This window comes from Miniopterus schreibersii (genome assembly GCF_964146895.1).
Source record: "Miniopterus schreibersii genome assembly, chromosome: 10".
In the NCBI taxonomy this organism is placed as follows: Eukaryota; Metazoa; Chordata; class Mammalia; order Chiroptera; family Miniopteridae; genus Miniopterus; species Miniopterus schreibersii.
The window spans coordinates 9,920,944-9,945,235 of NC_138110.1; the positions used below are offsets into that span (position 1 = coordinate 9,920,944).

Sequence of the window (24,292 nt, forward strand, 5' to 3'; positions counted from 1 at the left end):
TATATTCACCTATTAACCGTGTTATAACCCACTTTGCTTTCAGCTTCCTAGAATTTTGAGGCCAGAAACCTTTACCATACTCCATACACTATGAAAAAAAACCTCTCCATATTTTAAATTTTTTATATTTTTTAATATAAGCTGCAATTTATAATTCTTAATAGTCACCAATAAATATTATTATACCCTACTGATTTTCTTCATAAAATCAACATGCAGAGCATATGGGTATTGTAAGTAATTTAAAAACACTGAGAAAGTCATAAAGTCAGGAACTTTATTGTATACTAAGGAGAAACAGTTCTAATACATCAACATAGCTACATGCTAAATGGGGCTATTTTCATACTTGAGAAGGTGACACCATTTTTGACTGAATATCGGCAGTTACATATCTCCTCTATAATTTACCTTTTTATTTTCTTTTCCTTACAACTTTTAGGTAGAACTTTAGACTTCATAGCACTGAATTAACCTGCACTGAAAGCTGTTTACCTGCAGTTGTTCACTTTTGTTGAAAGTGACCATGTCTCAAGTTCAAGTGCAAGTTCAGAACCCATCTGCTGCTCTCTCAGGGAGCCAAATACTGAACAAGAACCAGTCTCTTCTCTCACAGCCTTTGATGAGTATTCCTTCTACTACTAGCTCTCTGCCCTCTGAAAATGCAGGTAGACCTATTCAAAACTCTGCTTTACCCTCTGCATCTATTACATCCACCAGTGCAGCTGCAGGTAAGCGTATGAATCCAAGTGTCTTCTGTTTCAAATGTGTTCTCAGCCTGTTTTTTGATCTGATAAGTAGATTGCAGAGGTAGGAAGCTCTCGCACTTACCTTCAAGAAGCAGAAGAATATATTACTGCCCAAGCTTCTTTATCCCAGATATAAAACACTTGGTTGTATATTGGGTTGATGGAGGCCTTGGTTGACAGACCATTTCAAAGTGTAAAAAAGAGAATTGAAAACTAAACTATAAAGCCTAGTCTGTTATAAAGTGGTGGCTGGCAGAGGGAATTGAACAGTAAATTCCACTTTGGATAGTCATTGTATATGGGAAAATTCTGCTTTTAAAATTATTTCCCAGAACTGACAAAGAACTCTTGTAGGTTAAACCCCCTTTTTGTATGTCTGTAAGATTTTATCCCAAGCAAGGGGTCAGTCAGCTTTATTGGCAAACAGAAGAGCACATTGGCATTTTTTAATTTTTATTTTGAATACATTTGTTTAAGTTGAAGATTTCAGAGGTAGATCAGAAATCATAGTGAGGACCAATTAGAGATTGAACGATGAAGCAGAGATTTATAAAAAGGAAATAAGTTTAGAAGCATTCAGATCTGATTAGGAAACTAAAAATGAACTAAATGTGCTCATTGATTAGAAAATACTTGAAACACCTGAATAAAAAAACACCAAAAAACAGTATTTTCCCTCCCACTCCCCTAAAGTGGCAAAACCAATTAAATGGAGTGTCAGCATGGATGTCTCCGTGCCAGAGTCACCTTATAACAAATGCCTTTCAACCCCTTATACCTTACAATTTCCTTTGCATTTCATTCTCTCATTTTCTTTACTTTGTAAGTCTGTTCTTAAGAGTGTTAGCTTGTCCCACTCTGAGCTGCATGGCTCTAGATTTCAATGGACCAGCTCACCAGATAGCATTCTTGTCATAATCCCTAGAGATTCAATTTTCCCCACACTTGCCATTTTAGTCCCTCTTGAAAGGCAATGGCACCGACTATATCAGTCCTCTGGGATTTATTGCCTTCTAATGTGTCTTATAGCCACATTCTATTGACTTTGTAAAGCTCCTGCCCACCAAGGACATTTTATTTTCCTTATATAAATTTTCAGAAATAGGTAAGCAGCCTCTGGAGATCAGAGGCTGAGGATGGCAGCCTCTGGAGATCAGAGGCTGAGGATGGCAGCCTCTGGAGATCAGACTAGGGGACGCCCAGGAATGAGAAGTTAAGTGTGTGGAAAACAGTCATTGTTTGAGAAATGGTGTTGGTACGTTGCGTTTTGTGAAACAACCAACAGAATACAGCTGACAGCCGTTGCTGTAACCAGTGTGTGTGCTCAGAAGACCTTGTTACTCCCTTGGTTGGTTGTGATAGCCGTGCTTCATCTGATTTCAGATCTTGCTTGCCTGCCATGATTTAGTTATTCCCCTGACTTCTGTTCTCTTTCTTTTGAAGACACCCTCTCCCAGGTGAGCTGGCCTCAACTGGTTCAGAAAAGATCCCAGCTGTCTTCTAGCACGTGCCCCCAGTGTGGTTTGCAGTTTTGCATCACTGCCACTCTAAATCCTTAGACCTTTAGTTTGTTTTCCCTCTTTTTTCCATATCCTTAGGAGAGCAGCAGTCTATATATATGACTTCAATGCTCTTACATTATTTTTCAGTTCCTTCTAGCATGGCACACCCCAAAGAGAAAACCCCAATGTGTCTTGTGAATGAGTTAGCCCGTTTCAACAAGATTCAGCCTGAGTATAAGCTTTTGCGTGAGCAAGGTCCAGCTCACTGTAAGGTAAATATTGTTCATACTGCTTGTGCATCTATAACCCAACAGGAATGTTTTCTGTCTTTTATACTGTTACAAGTGGTGCTGTGATTCAAAATACATATTTTCTGCTGTGGTTGTCTTAAAGAGATGTGAAAAGTATAGATTTTTGGCAAATTACTTGTTTTTTCATCCTTGTAGAATGGGTCAAATAAAAGATATACTTCTGTTTAGGATATTTGGCTTTTAAAGCTCCAATTAGTGTATCCTCAGGCACCTGCAAATGATTTCCTGTGAGTTTTCCAGGCTCTGGCCCTCCTGCCTGCAGCCTACCTCTGGCTCCTTTCCGGCTTGTTTACAAGTGTACCTTAGACTGGGCAGGGAGAGGGGTGAACTGGAAATCAGTTTTGCAACTTGTTAGCCATCAGGTGAAAAGTTTGAATATGAGAGGTAGCAATCAGTCTCAAAGTGAGTATTGGATTGTCTCTCAGGTGTCAGTTATCCTGGTCATTTCCCTTATCTTAGAGAATGAAAGATGACAGTAATTTGAATGTTTACTATTTGTTCAGGAATTCCGTTTTTTAAGCTTGTTTGATATTCATGCTAATACAGATCTTGGAACTTAAATGTTTGCATATCTAGCTTTATCCGTTGCTACTATAGTATGAGAGGATATAGTATGAGAAGTTAGAGTGTGAGAGAGAAGGAATTCAGCCTCCTGTTTCTGATTCTAGCTTTATGAGTTATTTGTCTCTTGATATACCTCATTTTTCATGACATGCAAACCTGAAGCCTTAAGTAATACCAAGTTTCTCTTTTCTTTTGACTAAAAGTAACACCAACCACTATTATAAATAGTCACCATAGCCTAGGGCAGTTAGGTAAATGGCCTTTGGAGTCAGACAGATCTTGGATTGAATCCTAGCTTCTTACTAGCTGTGTGACCTTGAGCAATTTACTACTATTTTTGAACCTCGGTTTCCTCATCTGTAAAATGGGGATAATAATACCTACCAAGTAGATGTATTGTAAAAACTAAATGAGAGAATATATGATAAAGTGAGAAGCATAATGCCTGGCATTTAGTAAATGCTTGAGAAATGGTAGCTATTATTATTAAACAATTATGCATTTAAGAAAAACAGAAACTTTTCACTCACATGAAGCTAGTTTTAACATTATTCTAAAGCATAATTTGAAATGTTTCTTTACTTTCAGCAGGCCTCTTTAGTCATTTTCTATAACTGTTCTGTTTCTTCTACAGGATTTTTTTTGCAGACCTTAACTTTGGGATTCCCTTGATTAACTATTTTGGTATTTTTTTAAATGTGTACTTTGTCACTTGAACTTTAGTACTTTAGGTAATTTGGCTGTGTGTTCAATCTATAACTGCATTTTTTTTTAACCTACAATTCATTCAAAGACGAAAGGTTATTCTCTCCTAGATGACTGTTAGACTATTTAAAAAGTCAAAGGTCTGGCGTATGCTTAATTTTATCAAAATCAAAATTCTAACTCACCACCAACCCTCCACACAGAAAGCAACAGAGTGACAACAGCGCTGGATGAGTAAGGTCCTGGAGAAAGGCAAGACTGTTAATGGAATTAACTCTTAATTTTGTTTTTTAGCATTTTTCCCTTCAGTGTCTTTCCATGAAAGGATCACAGTCATGACCCAGGGCTTGCACAGCATTACAGGCATCTGCTCAAACTTCACAGGCCAGCCAGGGGTTTGTGTTCATGCTATTGGTGCTTAAATAACTAACCTTGTGAACTGCAGCATAAATACGGGAGGCCCCTCATGTTTCAAGGGGGATGAAGGAATCTTTCATTTTTTCCCCTTTAGTGGAAGCTGTGCACTGAGGGAATCCTGAAGTTAAGACCTACAAGAAAAATCACCTATGAAGGCAAGTCGCCCCATCCTTTTAGGCACCAAACTGAAATGACCTATACATACTGAAATCAACATTTCTCATATAAATTATTTTAAATGAAATAAAGTGGTATTCAGTGATAAAATCAGGAAAATAAAAGCTCTAAAGTAGTGAGTCTCATACTTTGGAGTGCATCAAGATCACTTTGGGAGCTTATTAAAATTAGACATACTCAGTTTTCCCTTGTGTTATTAATTTGAAATCTCTGGGCATGTGTATTTTACCAACCTTCCGAGGTTATTCTTCAGGTGCACACCAAAGCTAATAAATCACAGTGCTCTCTGATGGGTCATCATTTTCTGACAGTATTAATTCAATATTGATAGCATTAATATAACCTAATTTTAAGAGTGGAGTGGAGTTACCTTTATATTTAAAAAAGGAAAAAAGAGGCTTGCTATTTGTTGAGAAGGAAATTGGCTGTTTTGGATGCCTCCTTAGAAATGAGTTCAGAAACCTTTTTTGCTTGCTGTGAATCTGATTTTTTTCTGAAAGTGGAGGCAGCATCTGAATAGTGCAATCTTAGGAAAGCGAAAGGCAGTATTTTAGATCATGGCTGACATTTCCAGATTTATTCACGTTTTTGTTCTACGGGGGTTGTGTTTTCAGGCAAGAGTCCACAAACATATTACAACATCAAAACAAATATTGTCTTAATTTGTATGAGATGCTGTTATGTGTCTAAATCAAGTTTGCTAAATTTCTTCCATGAGAAGTAATTGGAAGACAATTTCTATTTGGATGACTCCCAAATAATGTGTCTAATATTTTAATATTTAAGAAAACATTTTATAATCTCTGTACTTAACCCCCATCTTTCAACATAGTTTTTTCATGGAGTGCTATGCATTGCTAGCCAGTGATTTTATATATATCTTTTTGTGTTTATAAAAACAAAAAAGGTGGTTATGGGATAAATTACCAATATATAATGACCAGGCCTTTTAAACCATGACATAAAAAATGTTCAAGGTCCAAATGACATTACAATTAACATCAGGTTTCATGAATTGAGAGCTCACAATTTTCATTTGTAGGTGTTTACAGTACAGCTAACACTTGGAGATCAGCACTGGGAAGCTGAAGGAACTAGTATTAAAAAAGCCCAACACACAGCTGCTGCCAAAGCTTTGGAAGGAACAAAATTTCCTAAACCCATAGTCCGCCCTTTTCGTAGCGAAGGAAGGAATCCAGGTATTATGCGTGGGCCAAGACAGGTTCCTTTCAAAAGTATGTCTGGAGGTACCCATTTAGTATGTGTATGAATTCTTTCTTAACTAATTTGTTGATATTGAAAGCACAGATTTTGCACTACCAGTGGCAAATGCTTATCCCGACTGTTAAAGCAGTGGTTCCCAATCTGGGGAAGCAGTCATGAGAGGTGGAGGGTGTCACCAATTACTAAAATTTCAGAAAAGCTTAGTGAAAATACATTTTTTTCCCTTGATAAGGTTGTACAGATTGCCCAGAATGTAGATTTTAGCTAGAATCACTTCAACTCAGTGTGCTAATAGTGATTATAGCATGTTGGTCAGAAACCCTGATTGTCAGTTATATGTCTCCTGATCTTTAAAAAGAATGAGAAAATAACTTAAATACAAATCAGAAGATAATATCTCTTCAAACGAGGGAACCAAGTGAGAATAATACTAATAAAGAAGAGTGTCTGCTGAAAGGTTGGGAACCACTGACCTGGTGGCTATGGGAGGAATGGCTATTTTAGCAGAGTTACCCCTGAAGTACATGAAGTCATCCCAGGCCTTTTGTATGCAGGAATGATCCAGGAAGACCACGGTCACACCTTTCTTACTGCTTTTGATTTCTTTGTGGTATTATGTCTTTAAATTCATTCTCTATTGCAGATAAGTATAATGAGCCAGAGCTGCTCTGAAAATGATTCAGGTTATATTTAACATGCAACTATGTGAATTATGTAAAAATATAATTCTCTTAGGTAGAGATGGGTTGTGTTATTCATGTGACCCTATGATTTTGTAAACCCAGAAATATTCTTATAAATTTGATTCATGCACTAAATTTAGTCAGAAGAGTTATAGTACAGAATCAAGTCATTTTTTCCCCTCTATATAACATCCAAAAGAGGCATTTTAAAGTGAATTTTTGTGTAAATTGAACTTTGCCATTGCTAGTGTTGTTCTGTGTTTGCTATGAAAGTGTTGTTTTCAAATGCGATTGTGCACTGACACTAATCTTTCCAGGTTGGTTTTCATTTCTTCTTCTTCTTCTTCTTCTCCTTCTTCTTCTTCTTCTTCTTCTTCTTCTTCTTCTTCTTCTTCTTCTTCTTCTTCTTCAAGAGAACATTTATTTGATAAAATTACAGAGGTGGAAGAAGTAATTCCTAGAAGAAATGGGTTTAGGAAACAAGTTATAAAGGCAGGGGAAGGGCCATAGGAGCTTGGGACTGAGGAAGCTAATGGTAATGTGCCTGGGGGGTGGGAGGTGAAGGGAAAGGGAAGGCACGGGCATGCTCCCAGGGGTTGGTTTTCTTTTTAAAGGTTTATGAATTTGATGAACTTAGAAAAAATTGGAAAATGAAAAGTGTATATTTTCTAAAGTTGATAATTCTGAAGTAACCCAAGATATACTTGCTCCTGTTGTATGTGAAAACAACTCATTTTCCTAACTAGTATTACCACATGATTGATTAGTCAAATCCCATTATAAATAGTGAGAATGGAAATACCTGAATATTTTGTGGGTATCATCTAACAACTCCACATAGAATTTACTTGCCTTCTCCTCAGTGATTCTACACCTGCTTTTATAACATCCTGTTGTAGTTCTTTGAGTGTATTTTGTGTTCTTTGAGCTCCTTTGGGGCAAGAGTTGTCCCCCTCAAACTTAGCACAGTTAGTACTTAATAAATGCATTGTTCTATGAAATAGCGTGTACAAACATACTTCTAAGTGTAAGCCAATAACCCAGTAAGTCAGTACAACCAGAGTTATATCGGTTAAGTGTTCCCAAACAATAAAATGATTTGGGCAGTCACATGAGATCTTTTTTTCTCCCTCACCCAAGGATATGGTTTTTTTTGTTTTGTTTTATTTTTGTTAATCCTCACCTCAGGATATTTTTTCCATTGCTTGTCAGAGAGAGTGGAAGGATGGGGTAGGGGAGAGAAACATCGATGTGAGAAAGACACATTGACTGGTTGCCTCCCACACTCTGAATCGAATCAGCAACCCTTCCATGTGTGGGCCGATGCTCTAACCACTGAGCAACACCGGCCAGGGCCCAGGGATATGTTTTTATTGATTTTAGATAGGAAGAAAGGGAAAGAGAGAGAGAGGGAGGGAGAAAGAGGAGAAAGAAACACATCAGTGTGAGAGAGAAGCATCAATTGGCTGCCTCCCATATGAGCTCTGAACAGGATTGAACCTGAAATCTAGGTATGTGTCCTGACTGGGAATCAAACCCGAAACCTTTTTTGGCATATGGGATGATGCTCCAACCAACTGAGCCACCCAGCCAGGGCTCACCTGGGATTTTTTAATTATGGAAGTTGATATGTGTATATATATATATGTGTGTGTGTGTGTGTGTGTGTATATGAATTTATTTCTGACAACTGGAATATGTGGCTTTCACTGATAACATACTGTGTTAAATTGTTGCTCCCTCTAGTAGCCCTTAGAGTACATTTTATGCCGTTGACTGCGTATTAATATCTAGAGATCACGGCAGGTTCTTGGATTTCCTCACCTGATGCCTAGCAGTGAAGTACGTAGGACCCTTTCATGAACTGTATCATGAATCCAATTAGTAGAAAGCATGCTGTTCTTTTTTATTTTAGTGACTGTCATTTTCATGTCAGAAAAAGAATACAACCAGTTCTTGTGTTAATTCTGTGTTGCAGACAGCATAACCCCTACTGTAGAGCTAAATGCACTGTGCATGAAACTTGGAAAAAAACCAATGTATAAGCCTGTTGACCCTTATTCTCGGATGCCGTCCACCTACAGCTACAACATGAGAGGAGGTGCTTATCCCCCAAGGTATGTGTGTATTTTAAATACAGGTGAAAATTTATCTGATCTTTTACACATAATAATGAAATCTGGAGATTGTGGGGCACATGATGATTTGGTCATCTTTGGCCTGCCAGATGTCAAGTCTTCATTGTGTTGGTATCTTTGGAGTGTCTCTTGATGCTCTTCTATCTCCTGTCCTTGGAAAGGGCCTGATCATGTTCCTCACCACATGCCCCCAAGCAGTCTGGTTAAAGATTGCCCTTGTAACTGCTTTGTTTAACTGAGTCACATTTTATGATTCCTGCAATACTGGGATTCTCAGCATTCATTGATTTCCTGATTATTATTTACTGGGTTCTTTTTGACATTTGAACTGTTGTGCTTTGAAAATAGCCTTGGCGTACAGGTGTAGAACAATACTCACTGAAACCTGAAAATGCCTTGTGCTAAAAAAGCTTCTACTGTCAGTCATAAGACATTAGTGGATAGAGTGTTGATCAAAATTGGTAGTTTTCATTTTCCTGCCCTACTTTGAGGGGACCAAAGCCATTTAAAAAATACAAACTCTGAAGTTTATAGCTGGCTTTTGCCAGGCTACAGGCTTTTGGGATTCCCAGAAATGAGGATCCTTTTGAAAAGACTTCTGTTTAAAAATTCCCAGCCTTTTGTGGAGACACACAAGTATGACTCTCAGATATGAGAAAGTAGAGCAAGTTTTCTGATTCAGTCAAAACTTAATTCATTTTAGATTTTGTAAATACTGTGACAATTCTAATCCTGAATAAATTTGCTATGCATATATGATGAGGAGTCCTCATTGGCAAGCAAACACTAATGCAATTAAGACCCATAATGAAGTACTTGGAATTTGCCAGAGAATGTATGGGTGACTTACCGATTTGAGACTGTAATTTTCTTCACTCCTTTTTATTTTTAGGTACTTTTACCCATTTCCAGTACCACCCTTACTGTATCAAGTTGAACTTTCTGTGGGAGGACAGCAATTTAATGGGAAAGGAAAGACAAGACAGGCTGCAAAACACGATGCTGCTGCGAAAGCTTTGAGGATCCTGCAGAATGAGCCCCTGCCTGAGAGGCTGGAGGTAAGGAGAGAACAGAGTTGAAGCTCCTTGCTACTTTGGGCCAAGCAAGAGGGTGGTATGGAAAACATCACCTCAAGTTGCTTTTTCTAAGCATTAAGAGCTGTCCATGATTGTTGTTATTTGATAGCTTACAAGATTTTGTACCCTGGTAGCTTTCTTGCCTTTTTTCTCCCTTTAAAAAAACTTTTTAGCAAGGAAGTCTGACCTTCTTTTTCACTCTGTGGCATAGTTTTGAGCGAGCATGTTAGAAAATTGTGACTCAGTTGAGTTGTGAAGAACATGCATGGATGAATTCTTTGGTGCTAAAGATTATGTTTGTCAGAATCTACTGTGATTTATGATACCAGGTTAGAGAATTTTCTGAAGTCATTTTTTACCAACTGCTCTTTATTATATTCAAGTGCCAGTTCTCTGTTGCTGCATAACAAACCCTCACAAAACTTAGTGGCTTAAACACCTATGGGCATTAATTTTGCTCATGAATCTGCAGTTTAGGTGGGGCTTGGCAGGGAGAATTTGCTCCACATAGCTATGGCTGAGGCAGCTCTGCAGGGGCTGGAGAATCCACTTACAAGGTGGCTCCCTCACACCACTGGTAAGTATTATTGACTGTTAGCTGGGAACTAATCAGGCTTGGAAACCTCAGCTCCTCTCTTAGTTAACCTGTACAAAGACTGCTTACACATCCTCATGGTATGGCATCTGGGTTCCGAGAGTGAGTATCCTAGAAGGCAGGGGATGGAAGTAGCTACTAGTTTCTTAAAGCCTGGGCCCAGAAATCAGCGCAGCATTGCTTCTGCCCTATTCTACAGGTCAAGCGGGCACAGAGTCCAGATTCAAAAGGAAGAGAGAGAGAATTGCACTTTTTTTAAAATTCAGGTAAAATTCACAGCTTAAGTCATTTTTAAGCCTACAATTCAGTGGCTTTTAGTGTATTTAACAGTGTCGAGAACCCCACTTCTGGATGAGAAGAGTATCAGAACTTGGGGGGCCATGTTTTAAAACTACCACAATAGGAAAAGGATTTTAACTCTTTGTGACTAAATAGGAGTATGGGACTTAGGAAATCAGTGACTCCATGCCACTGAGGGGTCAGAGCCTTAGTGACTATCTCTGTTAAGGCATAGTCTTAGTACCATAGGTTCCAGAAGAAACCCACTGGATAGAAAATATTGAGATTTCATGATTGTGTTGAATCACAGCCTGAGATACCACCTGAAAATATCCCTGGGAAGCATTTGATTTTTCCTGTTCAGGAAGCAAGTTCACAGATAAAAAGATCTTGCACAGAACATTGGTCTAAATGTGTGATGATAGGTATCATCCCTTGGCAGGGTGTTTGCTGTGCTCCATTGTGTTCAGCTGCCCCCCAGGGTGCCCCAGCTCAGTATGGTGCTCTGTGGCTTCAGGGCTGGCCACACACTGGGTAGGAGATGATGTTTTTGTTTTATTGTAGTGCATTTCCATCTTCCAGTGTAATCACACATTTTAACAGAGATCTGTTTCCAGGGTCCACTGTGGACCAAATAAAAGAGAACGGACTGTAACGTAGAAGATGGGGATTTAGTGAAGTTGAAAGGATGAGCTTCTCAGTGGTGAGATTTGGTATCATGTTAGAGGCTTTTCATTTTTTGACTTACTTTGATGCCAGTCTAATTGGAGTGAGATGGAATAGGTATTTCTTGGTTCCTCCAAGCCAGCAGTTGTTAAAAGATTATTGAATACTGGTATGTGGGTTGTCTGCTTCAGAATCATTTGAGAAGTTTTTTTTAAAAAATCCCTTGGCCCAACCCACATGGTTCTAATTCAGTAGGTCTAGGGTGAGAGACCCAGGAGTCTGTCTTTTGCTTTTTTAAAATGTGTTCTTGGGGTAATTGTAAAGCATGGCCAGGGTTCGGGAACCACAGATCCTAAGTATTATCAATGTTTTCCAGGCACTTTTCCCCTGTTGAGTCCTCCTTGGAAGTACTCAGTTTATTGTCGGAAAGGGAAAGTGCCTGCCCATCACTTATTTGAGTGCTTGACTCAGACCTGCAGGCAGAGGCTGTAGTAGATGTGCTTTTTTGGGCTCATCTCACATCTATAAGGAGCTTTGCGGAGAGTAAAGTTCACATCTACTCATGACCTTTGCTTCCTCCTCTGTGCCACTTCTCTAGTTCTGTATAGTTGATGTAGAGACAGTGACCTTTAGAAGTGGCTCGGAGACTGGCCTTAACCAGTACCTCAGAAATAAGAAGCATTAAAAAGGATAAGACTTTTTCTTTGAAGTAGCAAATGAAACACTTGACCTCTCACCTAAATGAGTTGCCCCTGGTTTACTAGGCCCCCTGGTAGGTGGGTAGTAGAGAGTAAAGAGAGACATTTTCAAAAGAAAACTTGATTTTTTTTTTTAGTATGTAATGCATATGAACTATACAAATTTTTTAATTCAAAAAAGGAAAAACAAATGATTTATAAATTTACCACTTGTAGGTAATCATACATTTTGGTGGATGTCAGTGCATATAAGTAAATACACACATCTACCTATTTTATAAAAATTATGATATTGTAAGTAACCACCTTTTTTCACTGATGTGCTTATCATGAATATCATGCCACTTAATAATTCCATGGAGGACTCAGATTCAATGTGTATCTAAGTACTTCTTTTTAAAATCCTATTTATTTTTAATTCTCACTTGCGAATATTTTTTCCATTTCTTTTCAGAGAGAGTGGAAGGGTGGGGGTGGGGGTTGGGGTGGGAGACATCAACTGGTTGCCTCCTGCACTAGTCCCTATCCGGGGCAGGGATCCAAGCCCAGGTACGTGCCCTTGACCGGGAATCAAACCACAACCCTTCCATGCATGGGCTGACGCTCTAACCACGGGGCCACACTGGCCAGGGCTCTAAGCACTTTTTAATGGCTGCAAAGTGTTCTATTGTGTGCACATACCGGTTTATTTTTTTCAACAGAGGCATAATTATTTAGGTTGTTTGCAGGTTTTCCTGTTATAAAATACATCCCGAAGAACATTGTTGTAGTTAAATCTTTGTGTATGTCTGTGTCTATTTTTGTGAGCCACAGTTCTAGAGGTGGAATTGCACGGTCATGTATGTGGCCACGTTCCCCCCCAGGAAGGTGGTACCATTTCAGACCTTTCCCAACAGGGTATGAGCAGCCTGTTTGCCCACGGCCTGTCAGCATTGGAAGTTGTCATTTTAAACAAATTGTCCTTTCTGCTGTTGAAAATTGTGGAGCATGTGATTTTGTGGTGGAGCAGTTGATCTCCTTTAGAACATAGCCAGTAAAGGGAGGAGTTTCTATCTACAAGGGAGGTATAGTCTGGTCCCTTGATAACAGGCTTTGTGCTGGGTCCCTCTCCCTGTGGAGTTTCATTGAGTGGAGCTGACGGACTTTAACATTAGTATCATCAGAAAGTGAAGTGAGTGCTAGAATGGAAAAACAGCAAGTATTATGAGAGCATAAAATGCCTCATTTAGAGTGGAGTAATGGTGGTGTATTCAGAGTAGTTCTCTCTGAGGAAGTCATTTAAACTGAGACTAAGGATGAGCAAAGGCCAGGAAGTACCTTCCCAGCCAAGGGAGCAGCTCATGCGAAGGTTGGGAAAGCACTTCTACTTTATTTTAAATCTAAGGCTTGTGTTAATAATACAGGATAACTTTAGTGTCTGAGCTGTTAGGAGTAAAATGGTCGTAGCTACAGTATCAGTAATAGAGAAAAACAGTAGCTAGTAGGGAAATGGTTATTATATGGATACATTTATCAAAGGGAGTACCAGAGTGTTGTAAATCTGTATACATAGGTGTGAAAGGAGGCCCATAATCTATTAAGGGAGGGACTCAAGATCAAGAGCTGTCATTATGCATATAGTGTGATCCTGTTTGTGTTTAAGTAAACAAAAAAGGCGTGGGGGGTGTGTGTGTGTGACATAGTTTCTATCCTGATCTTTATATCAAACTTTGAAAGCTCTCTCTTGGTGATAGTGGTAGATGACAAACTTTTAAAAAATTGTACTGTTTGAAAGTTTCTTCCTGGTCTTGAGTCCTTATCTTCACTTGGGCCAGGGATATATTTAGGTAGAAAAAAACTAAAACGAGATTTTAATACTCAGTATATGATCATAGTCCATTGAACTCAATTTTCATTTTTGAACGTTTTCCCCAAGCTCTGTAAGGATTTACATTGTATGGCTTTTATTCCCTTTTAGATGTCTTACAAAGAAAAGAGAAAATATACTTATTTTAAAAAATAGAATAAAACTTATTCTGTCTTACAATGATTATGTGGGTCCATGGACCCTTTTATAAATCTTTACATTATGAAATTTTAATTTTTCTAGCTTTCAAACTTCTTTGCTGTTTGTCATCCTACATATCATTTCAGTACTATTCATCATATATTCCCAAATGTGCTAAGCAGAAAATGTAAGAATGCTGAAATCCCTCGGTAGATGATACAGCAGTAAAGTAATTGTCGTTGCATCATCCTTTAATGTTCTTTTTGCATTGCCTAATGTATTGCATTGTTTTTCAAGAAGATACAAAAGAAGACTAGAGACGCCATCTTTTTACTCTACTTTTAGCTTTCATTGAACCCAGGTGAGAATTCAGAATTTTTCTTTTTCCATCCTTACTGGCAAAGAGAAGAAAATTGACCGAGGAAGACATTTCCATTATTAGACAAATCAGAAAATGAATGCAAAGAGACAGCAGCACTCTAGACTCTAATTGCAATGGTGAGATTGAGTGTTTAGGTAAAATCTCAGATTGAGAGTCTTCAGAAGATAGCTTAGATAAGTTTTCCCATACTCAAGAATCGGCAAGTGAATAATATATTTCTATGGTGTATGAAAAAGAAATGTGTATTCTCTTCTGGTCAGTCATTCAACAAGAAGAACTTCGTCACATAGTATTTTGCAACATAAACCTGGACTGTCCAGTTTTGATTTTTTAAAGTATATGTGACAGCATTCTCTCATCCTTTTTGACATTTGGCCACTAGAATTTCTTATCATTTATTGTCCACAAAATAAGTGGACAGATGTGAGAGGTGTACATACAAAGGTGTTTGGAAGGAAATAGATGATAATAACAATGAAAAGAATTATTAGGTTGATCCTTCTTTGGGATTTATAAATCTAAAAAATGAAAGCATTTTTTAGTTATGGAACAAAGAAGATAGCTGTTCTCCCATCAACAAAATTATGAGTTGGTTTCAAGAGTGTGTTTTGTTTTGTTTTGTTTTTTAATATATTTTTATTGATTTCAGAGATAGAAAAACATCAATGATCAGAGAGAGTCATTGATCAGCTGCCTTCTGCACCCCCCCCCCCCACTGGGGATGGAGCCCAAAACTCGGGCATGTGCCCTGATCAGGAATCGAACCACCATCTCCTGGATTCTAGGTCAATGCTCAACTCCTGAGCCAGTCACCACCTGGGCTCAAGAGTGTATTTTGACAGAACCAGTACAAAAAGAGTCAGTGTTACGATAAACTATAACCTATTGGAGGTGGATTTAAAATCTGGCATCATTACAAGTGGGCTTTGCTGTAGGTTCAGGTGTGCCAGCTGATGAGCAGTTAGTGGCATAAAAGGACCATGCCCATTTCAGGTACATATGCCTTCCAAACTACAAACCTGGGATAAAAACTTGGGTTTGCTACTTTAAATTCTTATTGAAATGATTTTTGTTACCCTTTATTCTGTATATTATTTGTAAAATGACTTCGAATATAGAGAAATAAAAAGGGTCTATTGGAGCCAGATGGTAAATGGTGATGACTATTTTTTTCCTGGCATACTGAGGGTTAAGCATGGTTCAGAGTGTTTTTTTCTTTTCTTAATGTTGCCTAGATTTTATTGCTGAACCATACACTATGGGATTGATGTTAACAGTAATTCCCACTTCATGAAGGTAAGACTAAGGGCCTACTACACTTTCCCCATCTTACTGGGAATGGTATTTGTGGATTTGTTTTGAGTCATTTGCTGCTTCCCCCATTGCAACATTTTGTCCAATTCAGATAATATAAAAATTATTTATATAAAAGAGCAACATAATCTCACTTCCAAATAAATGTATATCTTTGTTTCCTCTTTTGCATTTTTATTTTACTGGCTGCTTTGTCCCTATTGAAATACCTTTGGAAGCAATGGCTTAGAGCAGTGAATCTCAACTCTGGTTGCTAGTAAAATCACCTGGGGACTTAAAAACAAAACAAATACTGTAAGTAAAATGGATATTCAAGCCCTTCCTGCAAAAATTTTTATTCACTTGTTTGGAGCGGGGCTCCGACAGCTGTCTTTATAAAGCTCCCAAGTGATTCTAATGCTGCTGTGGTTGAGAGCCACTGGCTTGGAGTTTAGATTTAGCAGTAGACCATTGTTTTCTATCAGACTTATGTGGAACCTCAATATATAAAATAGAAAAGTAACATTTCATTAGTGTAAACTTAAAAGTTTGAATTTTATAGTATTTATTAAGACAGTTAAAATAATTTATGTGATTTTTTTTCACACCACAGATTTATACTATATATTGTTTTTGTCCATTAAAAAAAACACCACATGGTGGGAAAGACAGTCTCATTTTAGAATAGTGGTTAACTCTGCCATGGAGAGGAGAATGAGAAGGGCTTCGTTGTGTTCCTTAAAAAGGAAAAAAGTTTAATGTCAATAGTACACAATGTTGACATTTGTTAAGTCCAGCACAGTTGCCTGTTACATTATTTGTACTTTTTTGTATGTTTAAAATAGGTCATAATTAAAAATAAAAGTTAAAACTAATTGGACTATTATAATGAACAAAAAAAGTGAAAATTGGGGTCCCTGCATGGCATTGATGTCTTTTATATCAGCCTCATCTCCTAGTCTATTTCCACTTTTGTTCTGGTTACACATAAGGAGAACATTCTCATTGATACAGTTACTTAGCATGAGAATGGACCATTTTTTTAAAGCTCATTTATTTAAAAAATTTCTGGATACTCTTCAAATAACTGTCAAAAACTTTTGTTGTGCGCAAAAGTGGGTTAAATTAGCATAAGTTAATGTGTTGATAGTCTTCTTTGTGTTAATATTTGGTGTGAAACACATACTTTTTTGTTGCTTTAAAAAACATTAAGATGAAATATACATAACATATAAAGGTTACCATTTTAACTATTTTTTAAATGTACTGTTCTTTGGCATTAAATATATTCTCAGTGTTGTGTAACTATCACCACTAGTCATTTTCAGAACCTCTTCATCATCCCAGTACCCATTAAACAGAAACTCTGTACCCATTAAACAGTAACTCCCCCTGTCTCTTTCCCATCCCCTGATAACCTCTATTATACTTCTATCTCTATGCACTTGCCTATTTTAGATACGTCATCTAAGTAGATATTTGTCTCTTGTGTTTGGCTTATTTCATTTATCATAATGTTCTCAAGGTTCATCCATGTTGTAGCATGTTTAAAAATTTCATTCCTTTTTAAGGCTGAGTAATATTGCATTGTATGAATATTCCACATTTTGCTTATCCATTTATCTATTGATGGATGTGTGGGTTTTCACCTTTTAGCGATCGTGAATAACGTTGCTATGAGCATGGGTGTACAAGTATCTGTTTGAGTCCCTACTTTAAATTCTTTCGAGTATATATCTAGAATTGGAATTGCTGGCTCATATTGGAAATCTATATTAACTTTTCGAGAAACTACCGAACTTTTCCACAGGGGCTGCAACCATTTTACATTCTCACCAGCAACATACAAGGGTTCCAATTTCTCCCCATCCTTGTCAACACTTACTATTTTCTGTGGCCATTCTTATGGGAGTAAAGTGTTATCTCATTGTGGTTTTGATTTGCATTCCCCTAGTTGATGTTGAGCATCATTTCACACGCTTTTTGGCCATTTTATCTCCTTTAGAGACGTGTATTCAAATCCTTTTCCTATTTTTGAGTTGGGTTGTTTGTTGTTGTTGAGTTTTATAGGAGTTCTTTTCGTGTTCTGGATATTAATTCTTTATCAGATGTATTTTCTACCATTCTGTAGGTTTTCTTTATTCTGTTGATAGTGTCCTTTGATGCACAAAAGTGTTTAACTTTTATGAAGTCCAATTTTTTCTTTTGTTGCCCATGCTTTTGGTGTTACATCCAAACCCAGTGTCATGAAGCTTTCCCCGATATTTTCTTCTAAGAGTTTTATAATTTTTGCCCTTATGGTTAGGTCTTTATTCCTTCTTGAGTTAATTTTTGTATATGGTGTAAGGTAAGGATCCAACTTCGTTTTTTTTTTAGTGTATCTGGTTTTCCCAGCACCATTTGTTGAACATTCCTAACTTTAAAATATAGTAGTAGTATTGCTATTTTTTAGTTTAAAATCATTTTAACAAATAAATGTCAAACCAAACCTCTGTGAAACCTACGCCTTATAAGGTACCTTGCTTGAAGATTTCTGGCTTTAAGGATTTACTCATTAAATGGCAGGCCTTCTTTCTCCTTAGGATTCAAACAACAAGAATAGAAGTGTTTAGCTTAATAAGCCACCAGAAGAAATACTATTCAAATAGTTTTGATCAGGCAGAGAGTGACATGAAACCAGATTGGAAAGAACATTAGAAGGGAGGGAAGGAATTATAAATAGTGCCTGGGATAAACTAATTTGTACAGAATTATATTCATGATTGTATTCTTTTTTTAAAAACGTTGAGTTTTAATTTCATCTTAAAATAATGATCCAGTGTAGGTGTAGGATATTCCTTATAAAATGTAAGGAAATCCTGGATAGTCCTGTACACCTTGCCTATTCAGCAGTTTCAGCCACAGGTTCCTATCAGATAGTTCTGATCTTGGAAGTAGGATTTTACAATTTTATGACTACAGAGCCCTAATAATAGAGGAAAAGCACAGCTTGCTTGCCATGTTTTTGGGGCACATTACTATTACTGAGCTTACCTAGTTTCTTCTGTTATCACGGCAGCATGCTATAGAATGCTAATATAGAATCATGTTATCAGCATGCACAGAGGTCTCTGTTGCTCTTTAGGCCCAGCCCTGGCTGGAGGACTGTAAGTGAACCTCGTTACAAAGATATCTCAGCCTTTGTTCAGAAGACTTTATTAGTTTGCACCTTGCATTTTTGTCAGCAGCAGTAAGTGTGATATGCTTGGCAATCTTATAGCAGTTCCACTGCATCCTTTTGAAAAAAGTGGTTTCCAGGGATTTCATGTCCAGATAAGAAACCTACATACTTAGGTAGAGAGACTTATATTTGAACTTGCCATGTCCCACACAGATTTGTCTGTATTTTGTCAGTTCTTGAGGAGGGCTTTGGAAGTCACTTTCCTGAGCAGCCATGGCATCTCGCTGCGCCATGATTAGGCTCATTCATACCCAAAGGTCCGTTACGTGTGCATTGTCTATGGTGGATTTATGAGGTGCAATCTTACCCAAGTTTGATAGAGCACTTTTTTTTTTTTAACCTTTTAAATTCACTGACACATGGTACGCGTGTGGCCTTGTTCACTGGTTTGACGCTCAATCCATAAAGCCAAGATTCAGTGTTTTTAAGGTTTGTCACAGCTGGGATATTGGTGGTTTTAATAAGAATTAACTATTAAACAATTATTTTTCTTTTAGGTGAATGGAAGAGAATCAGAAGAAGAAAATCTCAATAAGTCTGAAATAAGTCAAGTGTTTGAGATTGCACTTAAACGGAACTTGCCTGTGAATTTTGAGGTAAGTTTATTTTACATGTAGGACTCTATTATAAAATTCTGTTGGAATTCATTGTTAGATTTATATTTCTCCTAAATAACATTGGAATAATAATCACATATATGTGAACCTTGAAATTTAAGATTCAAACTGTATGTTTAGCAAAACGCAGTATTCTCTTCTTCTAGGAGTTGTTAGGGGCAGCCCTGGATCTCTAGATGGTCCGTGGATGGCCTCAGTAGGTCTGTAAACCTAAAATAGGTTGAGGAACATTGTTTTATGGTCACATGTGTATTCTTCTAGAGAGTGTCCATTATTTTCATAAGACTGTCAAAAGCATCTGTTATCCCAAATGTTAAGAATCTTAAGTGGTCCCTAAAAATCTTGTCAGAGTAATTTTTAAAAGGACATAGGTTTTGTCATAATAACTTGTTACAGACTTTATGGTCTAAGAACAATAACTAATGACTTAGTTGAAAATGGACAATAAGTTAGATTTAGTATGTGTTTCCTTCAAAGACACAGTGAGTCCAAATAGACTAAGCAGATAAGGGAGAATTTTTTAAACATTTTCCTTAGAACTTGCCATGTGTCAGACTATTTTCTTTTGATTTCCATGTTTGGTTATACAAGGTTATGTTTTAATATACAATGCAGATTTCTTTATCAATTTTTTGTTCTTTCAAACTTGTACAGAAGATATATTTAGCCTTCCAAAGAGCTTTAAACTCACACATTGTTATTTTAGGCACATGTAATTCACAGTGGGGCATCTGCTTAAAACAATTTAAAGCGGTTCATAAGCTTCTTTTGTAGCATTTTTGCAGTTACAGGTGACCCCCCAAATTTGTGCCTGACTTTTCACAAAATATATACCATCTTATATTATGTGCTAGCACCCTAAACTGGCTCCTGAGTTCAGTCCTTAATTCATCAGCTGATGGATGATGATTTCTGACCTAAAGCTTGGCAGTGCTTACTTGTCTGCCATGGGGCACAGGTAGGGGTGGGGAGTTGCGCTTGAATCACAGGGCCAGCCTCCTTTCCCCAACACCCATCCCTGCCCCACCCTGGAGGTCAGGACCAGGTTTATATTGTTCCCTTTCTAGAGTGCAGAGCACCAGGTGGATCTAGGGCTGGTATCTTCTTACCTGGCCCTCATCCCTTCCAGCTTTTCTCCCCCTGTTTGGGGTAGGAAATAGGGATTGGGGAGGCACTGAGACAGGGGACATACAGAGTGACAAGACTAGTTGTTGGGTGGGAACTAGGTGGGAGCTTCACCCCAAAGCCCCAAGATATCCCTGGGCACCTATTGCAGGAAAAGGAAGAAATGTTCCTCCTCTCTGCCTCCTGAGGGACTAGAGTGGCATGAGAATGGATTTGTGAAGATTGGTGGGAGTGGTACCAAGATTGTGAGAGTCAGAGATGTCTGGCTTCCTGGGTCACCTCAGGGTTACAGAAATGACTGCTTGGGCCAGGGCCCTGGATCCCCGTGAAGCTTGTCACTTGCTCATACTAGTTGCCCTGCCTGAGAGTCACAAAGCTTTCTGGAACCTTTGTGAGGGATTGCCATTTTAGGTTTGGCTCTGTGGGATTTGGGGACCAGATTGCTTTTGTCCTACTTCCGCTTCTGTTTAGGTTTCAGATTTGGCTTTCCAACATGTGTGCAGGGACATGTAACTATAGCCAGGAGTTGTCAGGTAGTCACAGGAGAAATTATGGGAGTGCCCTGTGGTGGTGAATATCTTTTAAAGTAATTTAAAATATTACAGTTTGTGGCATTGAGTTTGTTGATGTATTTATATTAAATAACTCTCATATATCAGAGGTTCATATTAACTTCTATTAGGTTGACAGAGGCTTCCACTTTCCCTAACAGTTCTGTCCTCTTGCACTAAGAAGATTACCTGGCATATATACTCAGCCAATAGTTACTAAATGAACAGAGTAGTTTTTCTTAGCTAAGTTTTTGATAGTGAAACCTGTCACATAGGAAGCTTTGTTAGGTGTTTGGTAGAAGACAAGCCATGCATACAGTTCCTCAGAAAACATATACACCTTGATTTTTTTGATAAAATACATAATTTTAGTTAGAAAATCACTAAGAGGCAGTTGTGACTTTATCACAGTAAATACATTCTAGGTCAAACTCCAAGTGTAGATTGGTGGGATCATGATGTGAATAGACAGTGAAAATGGTTGCTGAGGGGCCAGTTTGGAGCTGTGAATTTGATGTGAGCCATCAGGGTGGCTGTTCTGAGGACGTGGAGAGCACTGTTCAGGGAGGGAGCATTTCGTAATCTAGGGTTTTGGTGGGGAAAGTGTGGTGGCGGAGGCAACCTGGGGGAGCTCTCTAAAATCAGTCTGCAGGGACTGTGCAAGCTGGGCCCTTCCCAGCACACCTCTTCCTGTGTAGAGCCATCAAGGCCTCTGTTGAGGTGCCTCTCGTTCCTGTCTCAGCACAGCACTGATGATGAACACTCTACTATATGCTTATTGGCCATTTAGAGTTCTTACTTGGTGAAGTACCCTTTCAAGCATTTCTTTAATTGAGTAGTTTGTCTTTTTATTATTAACTTGTAGGAGTTCTTTAAATATTCTGAATATCAATCCTTTGTCAGATATATATATTGCAAATATTCACTGTCATTTGGTAGGTCCCCCTTTTCACTTTTTAAATGTTTTTTAATGAACAGTTTTTAATTTTGAGATTTTATTTTCTTTATGGTTGGTGGTTTTTGTGTTCTAGAACTCTTTGCTAACTTTATGGTCATGAATTCTCATGTTTTCTGAAAGCTGCATAGTTTTTTTTTAGAGAAAGTGGAAGGGAGGCAGAGAGGCATTGGGGGGGATAGGGGAGAGAAACATTGATGTGAGAAAGACACATCAGTTGGTGGCCTCCCGCACTCACGCCTGGACCTGAACCTAGGCCAGGGATTGAACCTGCAGCCCAGGTACATCCCTTGACCAGGAACCAAACCCACAGCCCTTTGGTACTCGGTCTGACACTCTAAGCACTGAGCCACACTGGTCAGGGTAGAGAGCTGTATAGTTTTAACTTTCATGTTTAGGTCTGTGTTCTAGCACTAGTTAATGTTTGTTGGTTGAGTTTGAAATTATGGTTCACTTTTTTCTCATGTGGAAATCTAGTTGCTTCAATACCATGTTTTTAAAGAAGACTTTGGATTTGCTTTGGTGTGTTTGCCAAAAATCAAGTGACTATATGTATATGTATAGACCTGTTTCTGCATTCTGTCTGTTTCATTGATCGGTTTGTCCTTCAACAATATGATGCCGTGGGTGCTGTAACTTTATAGGAAGTCTTGAAATCTGGTAGTGTAAGTTTTCTTAGTTCTTTCTTTCCATGGGTATCTGGGCTGATGAAGGTAGGATTTGATTTTTATTTTCCTTCTGTGTAAGCATGTAATCACTTTAATATGCAGTTAGGTTTCTGTTCATATTCCATTTTACTGTTTTTTTCTGTCTTTGTTTACTTATTTTTATATTTTTAATATTTAAAACACTAAATGGTTCCAGAAGTCAAAACTGGGCAAAAAGACACATTCAGAAGTGTCACCTTGTCCTCTCTCTCCCTCAGTCCTTCCCACCTGCTGTAGGGAAGTAATTCCATTGCATTTTGCTTTAGCCTTCCTGTTTTTTTTATGGGTTTTTGTGTGTTTATTTGTTAAAAAAGTCACCATATAAACACATATGTCTGTACATACATGTGTATATGTAACCCCCTTTTTTTTTTAACAACAGAAGTTAGGGGACCACATAAACTCTTCTGCAGTTTGCTTTTTTTACTCACTGAGCCATTAGATTTTAATATCTCTCAGCAGAGATTTTCTCATCCTTCTTACAGCTGCATAGCAGCCAGTAGTTAATACGGTCAATCCTGGCTGGAGGCTCAGCAAATATTAAACTTGAACTCTGAGTTATTTCTAGGCTTTGCTGCGCCAGCTTCCTTTAATGCTGTTTGTGGTGGATCACCCTAAACTCAGGACATTCTGTGACCCTGAGGAGATGTGAGCCATTCTTATGGGAGGGTGGTAATAGAAAATGTTTCCCTTTTCTATGCCTCACTGTTTTGGACTCATCAGACCTCAGGGCATTAACATATTTGAAAAATAAGAAAAAGGGAAAAAAAGTATTCAGCATGTTCACTGTTTCCTTTTACCAACATTTATACTCCCTTCACTTAATGGATTTTGTCCTTAATTTCCCTTTATCTGTGTCTCGTGTAAAGTAGCATGCTGACCAGTGTGCCCTACAGCTTGTAATAAGTGTCTGTCACACTTTCACTCAGTCTTTCCCTCTGAAACAGGTTGCCCGGGAGACTGGCCCACCCCACATGAAGAGCTTTGTGACCAAGGTATCGGTTGGGGAGTTTGTCGGGGAAGGTGAAGGGAAGAGCAAGAAGATTTCAAAAAAAAATGCTGCTATAGCTATTCTTGAGGAGCTGAAGAAGTTACCACCCCTGCCTGCAGTTGAGCGGGTGAAGCCCCGAATCAAAAAGAAAACAAAACCCATAGTTAGGGTAAGCGCTTTTATGAATGAAGAGGGTGGTTTCATTGCCGGCGGACAGTTGGGGAGCTGAGAAGGGTGGCTGCTGACCCTAGTGGAAGGGGGAGAGGGAGCTAACATGCACATGCCAGGCCCAGGGAACCCTTTACCGGGGACACCTTGTGTAGTTCTCCTGGGAGTCCCAGGTTAGGCAGGTAAGTACACAGCCAGGTTTAGCGGAGGTACCTGCAGGCACACACATGTCTGTTGGATGTGGGTGTCCTCGCAGCCCTGTGATCACAGTGGCAGTCAGTCAGTGCCTACCCGTGGGGAGAGCGGTGAACCGAGCTTCCTCTAGTGGACTGCTGCAGTGTTCCATCATGAAGGAGATTCATGGGAGGCAGGCTGGCCAAGGGCAGGGGTAGGAGCGAGACATCTCACTATACACCTTGTTTTGGAGTTTTGAGTCATGCCAATGGATCTAGTAAAAATTATACTGCTTCCCCCTCCTCACCTCCAAAGAAGGGACAGGATTCCATGTCGGG

At 38.5% G+C, this 24,292-nt stretch overlaps 1 protein-coding gene across 15 annotated transcripts in view; it reads left to right on the plus strand.

The window, feature by feature from the left end:
* The window catches only part of STAU1 (staufen double-stranded RNA binding protein 1), a 51,208-nt gene that overhangs the window by 17,705 nt on the left and 9,211 nt on the right, over nt 1–24,292 (plus strand). For 3 of the 15 annotated variants that reach the window (XM_081148701.1, XM_081148700.1, XM_081148699.1), the window contains 4 exons: nt 8,311–8,449; nt 9,363–9,528; nt 19,164–19,262; nt 23,569–23,781. In XM_081148701.1, the coding sequence (XP_081004827.1) occupies nt 8,349–8,449; nt 9,363–9,528; nt 19,164–19,262; nt 23,569–23,781 (579 nt within the window). In that variant the 5' untranslated portion in view covers nt 8,311–8,348. Of the gene's footprint in view, nt 1–442; nt 732–2,398; nt 2,524–4,342; nt 4,408–5,467; nt 5,625–8,310; nt 8,450–9,362; nt 9,529–19,163; nt 19,263–23,568; nt 23,782–24,292 lie in introns of all 15 variants that reach the window. The other 12 variants (XM_081148706.1, XM_081148709.1, XM_081148705.1 and 9 more) reach the window with 9 other exon arrangements.